The following is a 16365-nucleotide window of genomic DNA, read 5'->3' as shown; positions in this document are numbered from 1 at the left end:
CAGAGACATTTTCCCATTGCGCCAAGATCAATTACTGAGGATTCCCCCAGCTCTTTCCCCCACACCCTGCCCCTTCCCTTTCCACACATGGTCCGAGTCTCCATCTAGAGCACCAGCTTTTCCATGGCAGGGATGTGCCTTCCAACTTCTCATACCATAGCCCAGAGCCATGGTTATAGTCCAAGCCCAGTGAGCCAGGCTAGTGGTCAGTTGGATAATCAATGGTGACAACAGTGAACGCCAGCACTCACCGAGCATGTGTTATGTGCCAGGTACTTCGCGTGCTTGTCTCATTTAACCCTCACAACCGTGTGAGGTAGGTCTTATTATTATTTTTTAAAGTGTGATCAAAAATAACCACATAACATTAAATTTATGACCGTAACCAATTTTAAGTGTCCAGTCAGTAGTGTATTCACATACACATTGTATATTCACATTGTGGTGATTAGCCTAATTTTTATAGTGAGAAAAGATTTGCCCAGAGAAGTAATCTGCCCCAGGTCCTACATGTAATAAACAACAGAGCTGGGATTCAAAATCGGGCCGTCTGACTCCAGAACCCGTGCTCTCGACCACCCCTGGATGACACGTGCTGACCTGTCTCAGCTTGGGCCCCTTGCCAGGGTGGATGACCAGCTTCACCACGTGCCTCTTTGGGCACCTTCCTCTCCGTCCCTGGAGAAGGCATCCAATCCCTCTACCAGCCAAGTGGTTTTTACCGGGGACACATGTGCCCCCACTGCCCTGCCACTAGTCCCCAAGGTCAGACCTGTTGCTAGATGGTTGCATGGTCTCTTAGGGGCCTGGTTCAGTCTTTAGGGAGGGGCAGAGAAGAAAGAGGAAGGGAGAGATGGCAGGAAAAGGCGGAAAGAGAGGGCAGTGCACGCAGGCGGCAGGAAGGAATGTGGCAGGGGCCCTCTGGGTCCAGAGCAGGCTCACAAGCAGAGTGGCTGAGCTCAGCTGCAAGGAGACCTGGGTAGCTATCCCCGTGTACCCTTCTTATCACCCTAGTCAGAAAGGCCACCTAAGAGTCCTGGAGTAGGGGCATGTGTGCACCTTACACGTGAGCACCTCGTGGCCTGGGTTGTCTTACTAACCACCTATTAACCAGAGAAAGTAATTTTCAAGTTTCTGCAGACGCTCCAGCATTTCCTTCTTTTTTTTCCCACCGAGATCTGCAAATACTTTGTGGTAGTCTTTGGCATATCTAGACTGCTGATCTCGGTTATAAGCAGACCGAACTTGGGCTGACTTGGCATAACCAGGACCAAGGATGATCCTACTAATACCCTGACTCCTTTCCAACAGCCTCGTGGCACACTCTACCCTATCAGAGGCAGTTAGGCTTGGGCCACACTGCTCTGACACTGATGAGATGGCAGGAAACTAGGTGATGCTCGCTGTAAACAGTTCTTAGAGGATTTGCCCCTTGATATGACAGCAGAAGTTGTCAGGCTCTCCCCCTGCCCGAGTTTAGGGGTCTGTAGGGATGCAGCGCTTTCCTTCCTCTTGCTGGTGCTTGCTCTCACTCACCCACACAGCAGGGAGGGGCTGGGATGGAGGGAAGCTTCTTCCTAAAACATGTGAAAGCAGGTTGTGAAAAGCAAAAACGTTAAGGGAGGCTCATGGGTTTGGAAGAGCCCCCAGAGGTCCTGTTATTTAATCCTGTACTGGGCTCTGATTTTTTTTTAAACCTTTTTTTTTTTTTTTTCTTTTTGCGGTATGCGGGCCTCTCACTGTTGTGGCCTCTCCCGTTGCGGAGCACAGGCTCCGGACGCGCAGGCCCAGCGGCCATGGCTCACGGGCCCAGCCGCTCCGCGGCATATGGGATCCTCCCAGACCGGGGCACGAACCCGTATCCCCTGCATCGGCAGGCGGACTCTCAACCACTGCGCCACCAGGGAGGCCCTAAACCTTTTTTTTTTTAATATAAATTTATTCATTTTTGGCTGCTTTGGGTCTTCGTTGCTGTGCACGGGCTTCCTCTAGTTGCTGAGAGTGGGGCCTACTCTTCGCTGCGGTGTGTGGGTTTCTCACTGCGGTGGCTTCTTTTGTTGCGGAGCACAGGCTCTAGGCGCGCGGGCTTCAGTAGTTGTGGCCCGCAGGCTCAGTAGTTGTGGTGCACGGGCTTAGTTGCTCCGCGGCATGTGGGATCTTCCCGGACCAGGGCTTGAACCCATGTCCCCTGCATTGGCAGGCGGATTCTTATCCACTGTGCCACCAGGGAAGTCCCTGGACTCTGGTTTGCTTCTTGTTCTAACTAGGTGCTGGTAGCAGGAATTTTGTGATGTTTACAGTCTTTCCTCTAACAGCATGGAAATTATTGTGTGAAACTGATGATTCTCAAGTTTGTAAGGCTCAAGGATAAATAAGTAACTCTAATCATTTTCATAAAATTCTGAAAATATAATCCTATGTAATTCTAGAAAAGGAATATGTTTTAAGAATTTGAGCGTGTTCTTTAAAAAAGTAGCCTTAATGTGGAAAAAAATGAGCCTTGGCTGTGTCTACATGGTACACCCACTTGTCTGGTCATTCATTTCTATAGCTAAAAGCAAAGATATTTTCACGGAGTAAAGAGAGATTTTGTAGAATGGTATTGCCGATACATTGAAGAAAATTTGACTCAAGCTCATTTCTTTGGGATCTTAGTGAAAAAAAGATATTGGGGAATATCACATGTAGGGATTGAAGTGGAAGGAAGCATTGACATTCTTAACTAAACTGTTTACTATCCAGAAACATTTATCGATAATACATTTTTTATTTTTTTGGGCGCACCGCGCGGCTCGCGAGATCTTAGTTCTCCAACCAGGGACCTAACCCGGGCGCACGGCAGAGAAATCCCTGAGTCCTAAACACTGGACCGCCAGGGAATTCCCCAGTTAATACATTAAAAAAAAAAAAAAAACCCAGCTTTGATACAGTATCTAATTGGTCAAACAAAAATATGATCATGGATCCTCATAATATTTTATGGTAAATATGGAAAATAATTTCATTATCAAAAATTCATCATTCCATCATTTCAAAGTGTTCAACTCAGTGGCATTTAGTAAATTCACAGTGCTGTGCAATCACCACCACTAACTAGTTGCAGAACAGTTCATCACCCCAAGTAGTCATTAGCAATTTTAAAGCAGATTTTTTTTTCCAATTTACTTTTGAGGCACATGAATAACTTCTGTTTTAGTCATGTTAAGAGTTGTTTTCAGCATTCATCAGGTGAATTTGACCAGTCATCTGGGATTGGCTGGGCAACTGTGATAATCTGTAAATGTGGTGATGACATGAAATCAAAAGGTTTTCAGTTGTAAAAAGCAGACTTTGGGGCTTCCCTGGTGGCGCAGTGGTTGAGAGTCCGCCTGCCGATGCAGGGGACACGGGTTCGTGCCCCGGTCTGGGAAGATCCCACACGCCGCGGAGCGGCTGGGCCCGTGAGCCAGGGCCGTTGAGCCTGTGCGTCCGGAGCCTGTGCTCCGCAACGGGAGAGGCCACAACAGTGAGAGGCCCACATGCCGCAAAAAAAAAAAAAAAAAAAAAAAAAAAAAGCAGACTTTGTCCCTGAACAGGCTGTAAAGACAATTCAAAAGGCAAAATAGTTACATATACGTAGAGGGTCCAGTTTTCCAGTGATGTGGTGTTACATTTGCCATTTTCCTTTTTGAAAGTTTATTTCTCATGTTTGTATTTGATTCTACTGTAGTTATTTGCACTAAAATGACTGTTTCCTTCCTGTCCAGGATTAAGTATGGTCATTAATATGTTAAACATGCTTAAAAGGTACTCTTCACCCTGCAGTTTTTTGCACTTTGAACCAAGTAAAGTTGTAAAGTAAACAGCAACAACATAGTCAATGGGGGAGGGCATTTCTTTCTACCTTTGAGCTCAACTCTAATCCTCTGGTCCAAGCAACCTCAGTCACAGCCTCCCCGCTGGGAACTCCCTTTACTTAGGTGTGGTCTCCCTCCTCTGACCTTTTCCTCCTTATCACCACTTTCCTGAACAATGTCCCCTTCTTTCAACTAACAACCATAGATTGAGTCACCTCTGTGTGGGAGACAGAAGAGCACAGCTCTCTGTCCCCACAGTCTGAGCTGTTAGGTTCCCACTTGGGTGTTAGTGATGGCTAAGGGCTTAATGCCTTAACCTATTACACATAGTGATGTTTAAGTTTGAACCAGGACTCTGAGACACGCCTTATCCCAGGAGGAAGTCTCTCTAATCACACAACTGGGGCAACAGGAGAGCCCAGGCCAGGAGGGATTTGTGGGGAGGGGACGCTGACTGAACTTTTACTCTCTATTTAATATGTTTACTGTTACAACACCCCTATTATATTATATATTATTATTCCCATTTTCGAGGTGAAAAGCTGAGGCTAAAAAGGACTAAGTAACTTTCTCAAAGACCAAGAGCAAGGGAGCAAGTATTCAAACCTAGGTCTGCCTGATTCCAAAGTTCAGCAAAAAACACCTTTCTGGGGCACCTCTTAAATTATACAACATGGTCCTGTATGCTTAGTCTACACATAAGACCAACTCTGCTCTTTTTAATTATAACTCACTCTCAGATTACATGAACAATTGTGGGAGCATTCTTTGAAAAATATATAGTCTCAGTAGGGTACCAAACATGACTGAGTCAGTGTGAAATTCAAGTTTGGACCTGGAAACATGTAATAGCATGAAATACTGACAATAATATTCTGTAGGGCCTCACTGGGGCTTCTGACTAGTAAATTAGCCGCTTTTTAGTTAAAAAAAAAAAAAGTCTAGGAAAAATATAGAACACAGACTAAGCTAGAATGTTTTACTGGCCAGTAAATAACACAGGAAAAAAAAAAAAAAGGAAGGCGTGGCCTGCTGTTCCTCCCTCCTCCTAGGCAAACAAGGAGGTGTAGCTCTAGACTAGGCCTTTCTGGCGTGAGCTCGGATAAGTGACTTCACCTCTCTGGGCCTCTTACCTGAGGGACTAGAGAGATGGCCTCTCCATCTTATTGCCCAGTAAACCTTTCTGATTTGGGGGGCTGGGGAGGGGAAAGGAGGAGGCTTCTCCACTGATGTTTGTGTCCTGACACATTGCAGGGGGAGCAGGCTCAGCCGAGGGGGCTCACGGAACTTGTGGCCAGCACTGGCTACCTAATTTCTGGGGCCCAGTGTAAAATGAAAATGCAGGGCTTCTAGTTCAAAATTATTGAGGGTCTTAAGACTGCAACAGCAGACATTAAACCAAGCATGGGGTCCTGTGAGACTGCACAGCACAGGCCCAGGAAACTCAGTGGCCTCTGCTGTGTATTCCCTACACCGTAGGGAGGGTTGAAATCTGGAGGAGATCTGGGGCCCCCAGCTAGCCTGCTGGGAGGCAGAGACGCCCCTGGGATAACGAGCTCCTTTCTCAGGAAAGTGGCCAACAGGGAAGCACCGCTCATCAAGGACATGCAATACATCCCTTAATCTGGCTTCCGTGCCTTGCTGTGGAAATGAGCATTGAAACAAGCCATGCTGGACTGAGGGACTACGGCCTGTTTGGGGGCCTAGACCATGATGCCGTAAAAGGGTTGTGAAAACACCTGAATGGAAAATCAGCCTGCAGAAATAGCTGCTGATGGATGACCTTTCAGAAGGGAGGTGAGACAGGACAGGTAGGAGAAGGTGGGTCAAACAAGGAGGAGCTGGAGGGAGGAGTTGTTGGGAGCAGACAGTCCTCAGCTGTGGAGCAAGCTACAGGCGTGGGAAGGAAGACAAGCTTGCCCACTGAGGGACGCAGAACTGGGGATGGGAGCACATGAGCCAGCAAGAGGCTCAGCCCACAGCAGGAGGTGTGCTTCTCTGAGGGAGGGTTTCCACCACAGACCAGGGGACCTGTGCTCCCACATCAGAGCCTGGCACAAAAGCTGCTTTGCTACAGCGTGCTGGGGAGCCTTGAGGTCAGTGGGACCTAGCGGACAGTTAGCTGGAGCACGCTTCAGGGTTCACGGCTCCCTTGATGTGGAGGCAGGACTTGGATGGGGGCTGGCATTCCACCCAATCTGCGGGGGGGGGCCCATTTCTGGAGCAACAGGTGTGCCATCCTTTTTTTTTTTTTTTTTTTTTTTGGCAGCACGCGGGCCTCTCACTGCTGCTGTGGCCACCCCCACTGCGGAGCACAGGCTCCGGACGCGCAGGCCCAGCAGCCATGGCTCACGGGCCCAGCTGCTCCGTGGCATGCGGGATCCTCCCGGACTCAGGCACGAACCCGCGTCCCCTGCATCGGCAGGTGGACTCCCAACCACTGCGCCACCATCCTCTTAACCTCTAATTGTGTGCTTGGTCTCTGGAGGCTTAGGAAGCTGAGCAGGTACGTAGAATGAGAAAACTAAGGCTGTTTCTGAGAGCTTAGACATCAACACCTAAGGGAGCAAATAGAGAGATGCAGGGTCACCTTAAAGAAGCAGAATGGTCCCAGGTCAGTGAGATTTAAGGGTACCTCACAGATCCAAATCACAAAGCAAGAAACACAACGTGTCTGATGGGGAGGCAGCGGCAGCGCCTGTGACCGCTAACTACAGAATCAGAGTCGGACTGACTTTTTATCCTAACTCTAGTGGTGTCCACTCAAGTTGCCCAGTCTACTTAGAGAGGTAGAAACATACTGTCCTAAGGGGACCTGATGTCTGGAACTCTTTTCCTGCTCTCATTTCTCTACCCAGGAGAGAGCAACTTATGCTTCAGTGGTGCATGGAGTTCCTGGAATCTAGTTTTGTTTGACACTAAAAATTCTTTTTTCAAAAATAGCTCATTGAAATATAGGCTCAAGCACTTCTGAACTTTCCCCTTGGCAACCCCTGACCCAAATCATCCCAGACAGAGGAAAATCAGTCCAACAAGCAGAGGCCACATCAATTGCAAATATATGTATTATAAATACATACTGTCGCTAGAAGCACATACAAGTGAATCTGTGCTTCTTGTTCTACACAGAATTCATTCCACTTGGTCTGGATCAGGGCTTCCCAACTGCAGCACTATTGACATTTTGGGCCAGATAATACTTTGCTGTAAGGATTGCTCTGCACAGTTCAGGATGTTTAGCAGCACCCCGGCATCTACCTACAAGGTGCGAGCAGCACCCCCTCCCCAAGTGGGATAGTCAAATGTCCCCTGGAGGGCAAAATTGTCCCTGGTGTAGAACCACTGATCTAAATGATGCAGCTATGTCTTGGGGGAAGGCCGAAGAAGATAATTTCTATGGGGTTTATTAAAAAGCCAAAGAAAGCCATCCAGTGTTTCAATATCTCTATAACAAGCTATTATTTAATTTATTTTTTTTTTCTTATTCATGTTTTCTTTAACAAGCCTAGATTCCTTCATGCCATTGCATGAGGGCAATAGTAAGATCCTCTTTGAAAATGCACCAAACAAGTAAATTCTCCACAGAACAGATGCGGTTAATCATCTGTGGGGGAAAACCAAGAGATTGTAAATGTGTGCCTAAAGCATTTGGTACCAGCCCAATCTCCTCCCATCCAGTGCTGTAAGAGGCAGGGCTAGAATGTAATTGTGGTTCAGCTCTTGGAAACCGAATTAACTGTATCATAGCCACTTTGGGGACAGGTTGCACGAAGAGGGAGGAATTGTTCAGCCACAGCACATATTGTTCAGGTGATTATTGGATCCAGAAGAGAGGGTGCCTTGAATATGTGGACTCGGGTTTAGCATTTTCCTGGCAGACCCATGCCCAGAGTGGATGAGAAAGAGTGCCTTGAGTTTTCCTAGGTGATGATCCTGAAATCCACAAACACTAAGCAAATTTCTAAAGTGGCTCCCATGTAGCTTGCCCATGAGAAGACAGAGAACTTGTCTGAGAATTGCATCCATTGGTGCAACACAATATAGCCTAGTTGAGCAGCTTCTCAGCTGACATAAGGCAGGTAGGCAGTGTGAGGAGAATAGGAAACCATACTTCCTGGGAAGTCTATCTCATCTCTACCATTAGATGCTGTGCCTCCTCTTGCCCTCCCACCTCAGCACTGGCCTCTGATCTAAACTTATAAAAGAATGAGAAGAGAGATGCCCGAGACACACTTGTATTCAGGATGTGCTCTATCCACCCACCGTGAGCCTCTGGGCAGCTTCCTGCTCTGCTTGCCCTCCAGTTAAAGGGGGTTGGATCTTCTACCATGGGTAGGAAGAGAGATAACAAATGGTCACTCATGAAGGGTGGGTTAAAGTACTGATTGATGTGTTTACTTTTTATTTACTTGTTATACTGACCATGTGACAAATATTCTGGCACTTCAGCCCATGTCTTCACAACAAGCCTGTGAGGAAGGCATCTCTAGTTTTATCGGACAGTTGAGGAAACTGAGGCTTAGAGAAGTTAAGTGACTTCATCAGGACCCATAGCTAGTAATTGGCAATTGGAATCCTGCCCTTTTGGGTACCAATTGCTTTGTCTTTCTAAATACATCATAGCTACCTTCCAGATGATGCATCTGGATGCTGTCTAGATGAATTCTCTGCTCCCAGTGTTCTGAGTGGGGCAGTTTTCAAAAACTTAGTAAGAAAAGAGTTTGAAAATATTTGGAAAACTATCTCAAACAAGTTGATAATTCCATCAGGAAATATTTCCTGAGGGTCGTGGGATGAAATGGTAGCCTTAGAGGATGTACCATTTCAAGCGTGGTCTTCATGGCTAAAGGATCACACAGCATCAGAGCTGAGAGGGACTTTGAGAATTGTCAGATACAAACTCCTCATTTTGTAGCTGGGGGATACAGGGTGATGCGAACCTAACCAGGATGGTGTGGTAGAAGAAGAAAGAAACGGGCATATATGGAAGCATCATGAAAGAAAGACTAGAGGTTGTGTTAGGTGAGTGGAGGTACAGAGGAAAGGATGCATCAGACTTAGAGTTGATGATGACACCATTGACAGAAACAGGGAGGACCAGAGAGGGATCCAGTGGCAGAAAGGTGAAAAGAAGATAAATTTGTTTCTGAAGAATTGAACTTGAAAAGTCAAGTAACTGGAAATGCCAGTTGAGGATTCCAAGACCTGGGAAGAAAAATCATGTCCCAGGATCTGTCAAATAGGATCTCCAAGTGAGAACCCTGGCCGTGAGACCCAGACACCCATGGCAGGGCTCTGTCATGCTCAATAGCTTATTAGTCACTTAGATTAGGGCAGAGAAGGGATGTTTGTTACCTCACAGTCCATGCAAAGCTAAATGCCACAGATGTCAGAAACAAAAGGTAAAATAGACAAAATAGCTAAAAACAAGAACTGAAACTGACATGAAATTTATCAAGGATCAACGTATAGTACTATGTTTCTGTTCGGAAAATCAATTGCACACCTATAGAATTAAGAAGAATAACAATAAGATATTAAATAACCACCATTTTTCAATCCAATAATTACTATGTGCCAATCTAATACTTACAACAGCCCTGTGGGATCAGTGCTGTTATTATCTCTATCTTTTCAGCTGAAGTAACTAGGACCAGGGAATTTAAGTATAAACTTTCCTAAACTCACACATATGTTAGTTTGACTGAAAAATGCCATACTCTACAACCAATAATATAAGGATTAGGGAGACTTGGCTTGACCACACCTGTGTCAAAGACTTTTTCCATTTGTAAAAATAAGTGAGTATGTGTTTGTGGGAGCTACAAAGAAAAATACACACTCACAGACGATGAGTCATCTGGGAGGTTATTAAAAATATAAAAACGTAAAATTTCCTTTACAAACTAGTTTCACTAACTTGAAAGGAATATAGTCATTGTGATTCAGGACTGTAAATGTTGAAACGTTTACCTAGAAGTGTAATATTTTTATGAATAGGAATACTTACTGTGGAAGGATTGAGACCCCAGGTCTGAGCTGCGTTTCTGATGATATCATTACCGTATAAAATCCAGGGGAAATCATGGCAAAGAATCAACTAAAAGATCCTGAGAGGTTTTGAATTCCCATTAACAGAGAAACCGACTTCATGTAGTGCCCCAAGGGGAGAAAAAAAGCAAGAATCTGTGCTCACACATTTCTGTGGTCACATACAACTTAGCCACTTCGCCTTTCTCAATTCCTCTGCAGTAGAAACTCTCAGGCTGACTACTCATCCCCAGCTGTCCATCTAGGAAGGTCCATCTGGAACCTTCTCTTTCTCCTTCATTTTGAGAATCTTTTTTTTTTTTTTTTTTCTAATCATGCCTGCCCTCTTTTCCTTAGCTGACTCTACTTTCCCTCCCTCCTGGTCACTCCTTCTGCCTCTAGTCTCTTTCCAGCCCTGGGAATATACCCCCTAGATCAGGGTCTTCCCTTTTACTCCCCCTTGATGGACACTCACTATCTCTCCATTTTTTCTGGCTAAGAATTTAAGCAAATTATCATATAAACTTTGATAAACCTAAGAGTATGAACACGGCTCTTCACTTATACTGTCATCTGATGCCAAATAATTGCACAGTCGGCAACATTCTGAATTGGTGATAACCTGTCAGGACAGAGGATACAAACCACAGGAATCAAGTATTCATTGACCTATTCCTCGCCATCCCATCTAGTTACAGAAAAGATTTAAAATGGTGCTTCAAGTTCATTAGGTTTACAATTTCATTTCTTTGAAAAGTTCCACATCGACAGTGCACATTTTATCAAAACAAGCCAATTCTGTAAAAACAACTCAGTAACCAAGTAGAAAAAAAAAGTTACTTTTGCCTGAGCAGATGAATGTAGTATATGATTATCCACAATACGGTTTTGGTTTTCTACCCTCTAATCTAGTGTTGTATGTTGTCTATCGACTGCTCTGTGACAAAGCTGGACTTTGTCCCCAAGGGAAGGATCATGAAGTGATTTAGGTTCTATTGCCTCTCTTTATTTAAATTCCCATCTGGATATCCTGAAAGAGGTTCTAAGACTTAGTATAGGCCTAGGTTATGGAATATCTCTGAAAAGGACCTTCTAAACCCTCTTGCTCATTTGAGAGAAACCGTAATATCCATGCCTTGTTAGATTCTTTGGCATGTCTTTCCTTCCCTCTCCCTTTTCACTGCTCTGCCCCAAGTCCAGGCCTGCAGCACTAGAGGCCTGGGTTACTTAACCGCCCCTCCTACTGAGCATCCCTGCCTCCAGGTTCTGCCCACTCCGGTCCATCCTGCCAACCTCCCTTAAGCCCATTGGCATGACATCTGTAACTGTATAAACCATTCTCCAGCCCTCTGTGGTTAGAGCCCTCACTGTCCTTTGTGATCTGGCCCCACCCTACGCATCCAACCTTTTGAGGACCTTCTGGTCCCACGGGCCTATTCTACAGCCTCTGTTGGGCAGAAGACTCTCCTCATCATCCTACAAATGGACCTAGTCAAGTCCAGCTCCCAGCGCCAGCTTCTGTCTTTCCTCCCTCCCAGCACATCAGGCTTTCCCTCCAATTCTCCAACTTCTTTTATCTTACCTGCCTCTCAAAGCCTAGCTCTTTATTTATTTTTTTATTGAGGTAACATTGGTTTATAACATTATGTACATTTCACTTTTTACAACATTATATTTCTACTTCCATATGTACCATAGTGTGCTCACCACCAAAAATCTAGTTTCCATCCATCACCATACACTTGACCTCCTTTACCCATTTCACCCTCCGCCCCCTGCCTCTTCACTTCTGGTAACCACGACTCCATTCTCAACATCTACATGTTCGTTTTTATTTGATTTTGTTTGTTCATTTACTTTGACAAAGCTTAGCACTTGAAGTGTCTTCTCTGTTAAAACCTCTCCAGCTACTCCAATTCACTTCTTATACTCATTGGGTCGCTTACTACTTGCACTGTTTTACCTACCCCCCTCCCATGACGGTGTAGCAACGTGAGACCAAGGGCAAGACTGAGGAAGCTTTTTGTCTGCTTATCAACACACCCTTGAAAGGGCTGACCGCCGCCATGCTGCCTCTTGATTCCAGACCAGCAGTTCGTTTCAAACTATCATTTACCAAGTGCCTACCAGGTATATGATCCCTATTCTAACTGCGAAGTGCTGTCCCTCTGCCATTCCCAGACTAATTTCTCTTAAATTCTGTCTCAAAAGCTCCGATTCTCTAGCTCCTTATCATTTGTGATAACTTCCTTGCTACACGTGTCACATCACCCTGTGAAAAACTGAAGTTCAAGTGGTAGCTGAAATATAAAACACTCATTGAACACTTAAAAGTTCCAGTCTCAAAAAGCCATGATGTTGTCACAATGAGACAAAAAGAAAATCTTCAAAATAAAAATTTGGGAAGTCTTTTCTTCTATAGGTCAGAGGAGTTTCTTGATTCTTTCCCCTTGGGCCACTTCTGGTTTCTTTATTCTTTCTAAGTGGCTTTTTATAGATAATTGTTACACTGACATGAAGACACTGGAAAAACAGATCTAATCTCCCCAAAACACTTGTGACATACAGCCACAAAATAAATGAAATAGTAAAATTACAACAAATACAAATTATTACAACAATCTTTAACATTAAATAGTAATCCACAATGAAATATTTTAGTACTCAGATTAGACCAAACTTTTTTTTAGAAAAACTTGCTGTGTTCAGACTCTCCAAGCTGACCATTGTTAGAATCTAAGCCCTTGGCTTTTCTTTTTTATTTTCTCTTCAAAGCTTTACACTTCAATCCATCACTGGCAAAGCCAGCTAGAATAAGCTCACTTGTTCCTATAAATATCTTTAAAAATGCAAGTCCCCTTCCCTATAGCAACTGACGCCCCACTGTCTTACAGCTAGCAAAGTATTCCAGGATTTCAGTATTTCTGAGATGCAGTAAGATCATTGAAAAAAAAAAAAAAAAGGAGAAGAAGGAGGAAAAGTATTGGATGGAGAAAATCTTACCTCAACTTCTGACTGGCGGGGACAGTTATTTTATTAAGCTTATCCATTCTTTTTGGTAACTATACGAACCACAGATCACTGTCCAGTGGTCACGTCAGCAGTCCCTGGCTGTCCTGGGGAGTAGCATGGTAAGCCTTTGATCTCAAGGGTCCTAGTCACTTGAGTCTGATTTCTGAGAGTGCAGGCTGCTGGCAGACACCCCTGCACGAGGGAGAAGTAAAACTTGCTTGAGCACGTAGTCAAGTTTCATGTTTCTACATAGTCATGTGATCTGGGTAGCCAGCCAGCTTGACTGGTTACTCCACGTTGTGTAAACTTTAATAGTGAAACTTATTGGACATGCAAATTGCTTTCCAGCTGCTTTCTTCTGTAACCAGATTTATAACCAGGTCAGGGCAAGCTTCTGGCTGGTCACTACTTCCTGTTGTTGTCCTGAACACATATAGTCCTTGTTTTCAGCAGGTGTCATGCTGTCCCCTTCCTGAGCTCAAGGAAAAGCAGAATGATCAATTCCATCCGAAAGTCTCTTTGGGACTTTCTGCTCATTTGCATAAAGTCATGGATAAACTTTTCCACTTAAAGGATCGTTATATGAAAATGGCATTTTTGTATAGTTTCTCCTCACTCCTCTCCCCCAAATGTTTTTAAATAAATATCAAGCTGACAGTGACACAGTGGTAACAGTTTACTTTGAGAGTTAGAATTCAGTTTTCCTGAAGATCTGTGTAAAATGGGAAGACAATTCTCTAGGCAAGGTCATTAGGGATAGAGACAGATAGGAGATCTGGAAAAGGGGAGAGGATCTCCATTGTACAGCATGGCCTCTTTATGAGGTTGATGGTGTCAGGAGTTGTGCTGATAGCCAGATGCTTCCAAACGAAATCAAGATGTACTCAAAGGTCAGCTAAGAACAAATTTAACAACCTCCCAACAATACAGTTGTGACATCAGGCCATCCAGAAGTCCCCTTAAAAGCAGGGTGCCACTCTCCTCACTGCCTTTGTCCCCTCCTGGCCTCGTCCACTGCTCACCTTCATCCCCTCACCAGACCTAGTGATGGGCCAGTGAGGAGGGGAGGAGGAGGGGGAGGAAGGTGAGAGGGAGCAGCGGCAATGGCAGAGATGGACGTAGTAGATGGATTCCTTTCCTCCTGTGCCTCTTCTTTGTACAGAGGTTCTGTATTTCTCCAGGTAAATCTTGATTGTTCACATTCATGTACTTCTCTGAATTTCTAGTTTAACCAGATGGTCAGGAGCAGAATCCACAGGGCTATTGAAGGGTGGGGCCCTTCTGCTTGGCCAAACCCCTGAACTGGCCAGGCCAGCAAGAAAGATCATCTTTCATGAGAAAAATGTTAAGTGCTTGGCTCTTCCAATTGTTTATTTTCCCCAAACAGGAAGCTCAACTTTCTTGCAATTTATCTTGAAAGAGTTCTAGACCTTCGCCCCTCAGGTCCTCACAGGTCTTAACGGAAGGGAACTAGTAGACCAGGAGAGTGAAGGCACGGAGAATGTCATCAGGGTCAGGAAAATCAAGCTCCACTGAACGGGGCAATAATCAGCTTGTTCCTTCTAAATTACTGTAAAGTGCACCCTGTCGGCTACTTGACTTTTCTCTCAACCAACAACTCTGTTCAGCACCTGGGCTGCGAACTTATTATTTCCCCAGAGAAAAAGACCAAGGGCAAGGGTTACACTTCTGCTTTTTCTTTTTACAGCCACTTGTCTTTCTTCTTTTTACTGTGTCTAGTCTGACATGATAAAAATGACAGTCTGCTTTTCCAGACTGGACATTTAACCCCGTGTGGTACGTAGTGTGATGGCCATGATGTTCCAGGCTGCCACTACTTGGTCAATGCAAACATGGAAACTGAGGACACCAAATTTTAGCCTATGACTTGTGAAAAGAATAAGACCACACAACATGGTTTCCACAGCACATGGAAATCAACATACCATGATAAACACTCAGTCAAGAACTACACGGCACAGTGAACATGACAATTAATTAATTACTAGATTAACAAATGAAAAATGGATAATACCAACCTTAAAGAAAATGTGGAACTCCTGTACACTGCTGATAAAAATATAACTAGGTACAACCACTTTGGAAACAGCTTGGTATTACCTAATACACGTGATGACATACATACCTATGACCCAGCATGAGGTCATACATAACATAGCACTGTGTCAGAACACTAAAAATATACCATGTACACCAAGTCATGTGCAAGAATTGTCATGGAAGCACCATTTCTAATAGAAAACAACACTTGGAACAACCCAATCGCCCCTCAACAGGAAAACAGATAAATTAATTGTGGCATATTCATGCAGTGGAGTACTATTCAATAGCGAAAATGAGTGAATACAAATGATCAGTATGGATAAATAACAAAAATAACCTGAGTAATAGAGGCAAGTTAAAGAAGATCATACACCATGATTCCAGTTATATTTAGGTTAAAGACATGTAAAACTAATTTATTATTTAAGACACTTACATATATGGTCAAACCAAGGGAGGGAATGATAAATATAAAATTCAGGTGAATGGAACTAGGGAGTGGGATTGGAGTGAAGGGGCACATAGGACTTCAAAGGCAATGGTAGTGTCCTATTTCTTAAGTTGAGTGGTGGATATATAGGTACTTATTGTAGATATTAAATATTTAACAAAAATATATAAAATAAGATCTGGTCTAAAGCTATGGGGCAAAGCCAGGACAGTCTGCCCAAGTCCCAGTTAGCTGTGTGAAATGATGAGGCTTGAGAACAAGAAGACATTATATTGGAGTTTGGGGATGAGACCGACCAGCCCTGGTTTCTGTTAGGTTCTTTTCCTTGCATCCGTTAATGACAACCAACAAAAGCATGCTTTTTCAATGCTTTTATGTTCATGTACCATGACACCATTCATTTTTTTTCTTTTAATTAATTAATTTATTTGGCTGTGCCGGGTCTTAGTTGTGACACGCGGGATCATTGTTGTGGCATGCAGGCTCTTAGTTGTGGGATGTGGGATCTAGTTCCCTGACCAGGGATGGAACCCGGGCCCCCTGCGTTGGGAGCGCGGAGTCTTAACCACTGGACCACCAGGGTAGTCCCGACACCATTCATTATACATGTGAAAAAAACAGATTCATATGGAGGTTAAGTAACTGGCCCAAAGTTATACCACTCGTCAATGCTGGGATTCAAACCCAAGCTTGTTTCCATAGTCTAAGCTGACAATCACAGGGTTTTGCCATCACAGGAGATACCTGTGCTTCAGCAGAGGGCCCTGTCCTGACATCAAGGCACCAACTTAACCAAGACCTTGGGTGAATCACTTAATCTCCCTGGCCTCAACTTCTCATCTTTAGAGGATGAGAAAGGGTATTCAAGAAGGACTCAGAATCCTTCTGACTTGGCATCTGGACATTGGCCCATGTGCACAGAAATTGGATTCCGTGAGCAGAAACACTCTCACAGCTTCCAGAAGAGATGCC

General features: G+C 44.4%; 1 protein-coding gene across 1 annotated transcript in view; it reads right to left on the bottom strand.

Annotated features, from left to right (window-relative positions):
• The window catches only part of BLNK (B cell linker), an 82535-nt gene extending 69472 nt beyond the window's left edge, over window positions 1-13063 (bottom strand). Inside the window, exon 1 of the mRNA XM_081226273.1 lies at window positions 12870-13063. Coding sequence (XP_081082399.1) covers window positions 12870-12916 — 47 coding nt within the window. The 5' untranslated portion in view covers window positions 12917-13063. The remainder of the gene's footprint in view (window positions 1-12869) is intronic.
• Between the last annotated feature and the right edge of the window lie 3302 nt (window positions 13064-16365).

Source organism: Mesoplodon bidens (genome assembly GCF_964165515.1).
Source record: "Mesoplodon bidens genome assembly, chromosome: 1".
Classification (NCBI taxonomy): domain Eukaryota; kingdom Metazoa; phylum Chordata; class Mammalia; order Artiodactyla; family Ziphiidae; genus Mesoplodon; species Mesoplodon bidens.
Note: the sequence above shows the minus strand (reverse complement) of the source record. Positions and strands in the feature narration are given on the sequence as shown.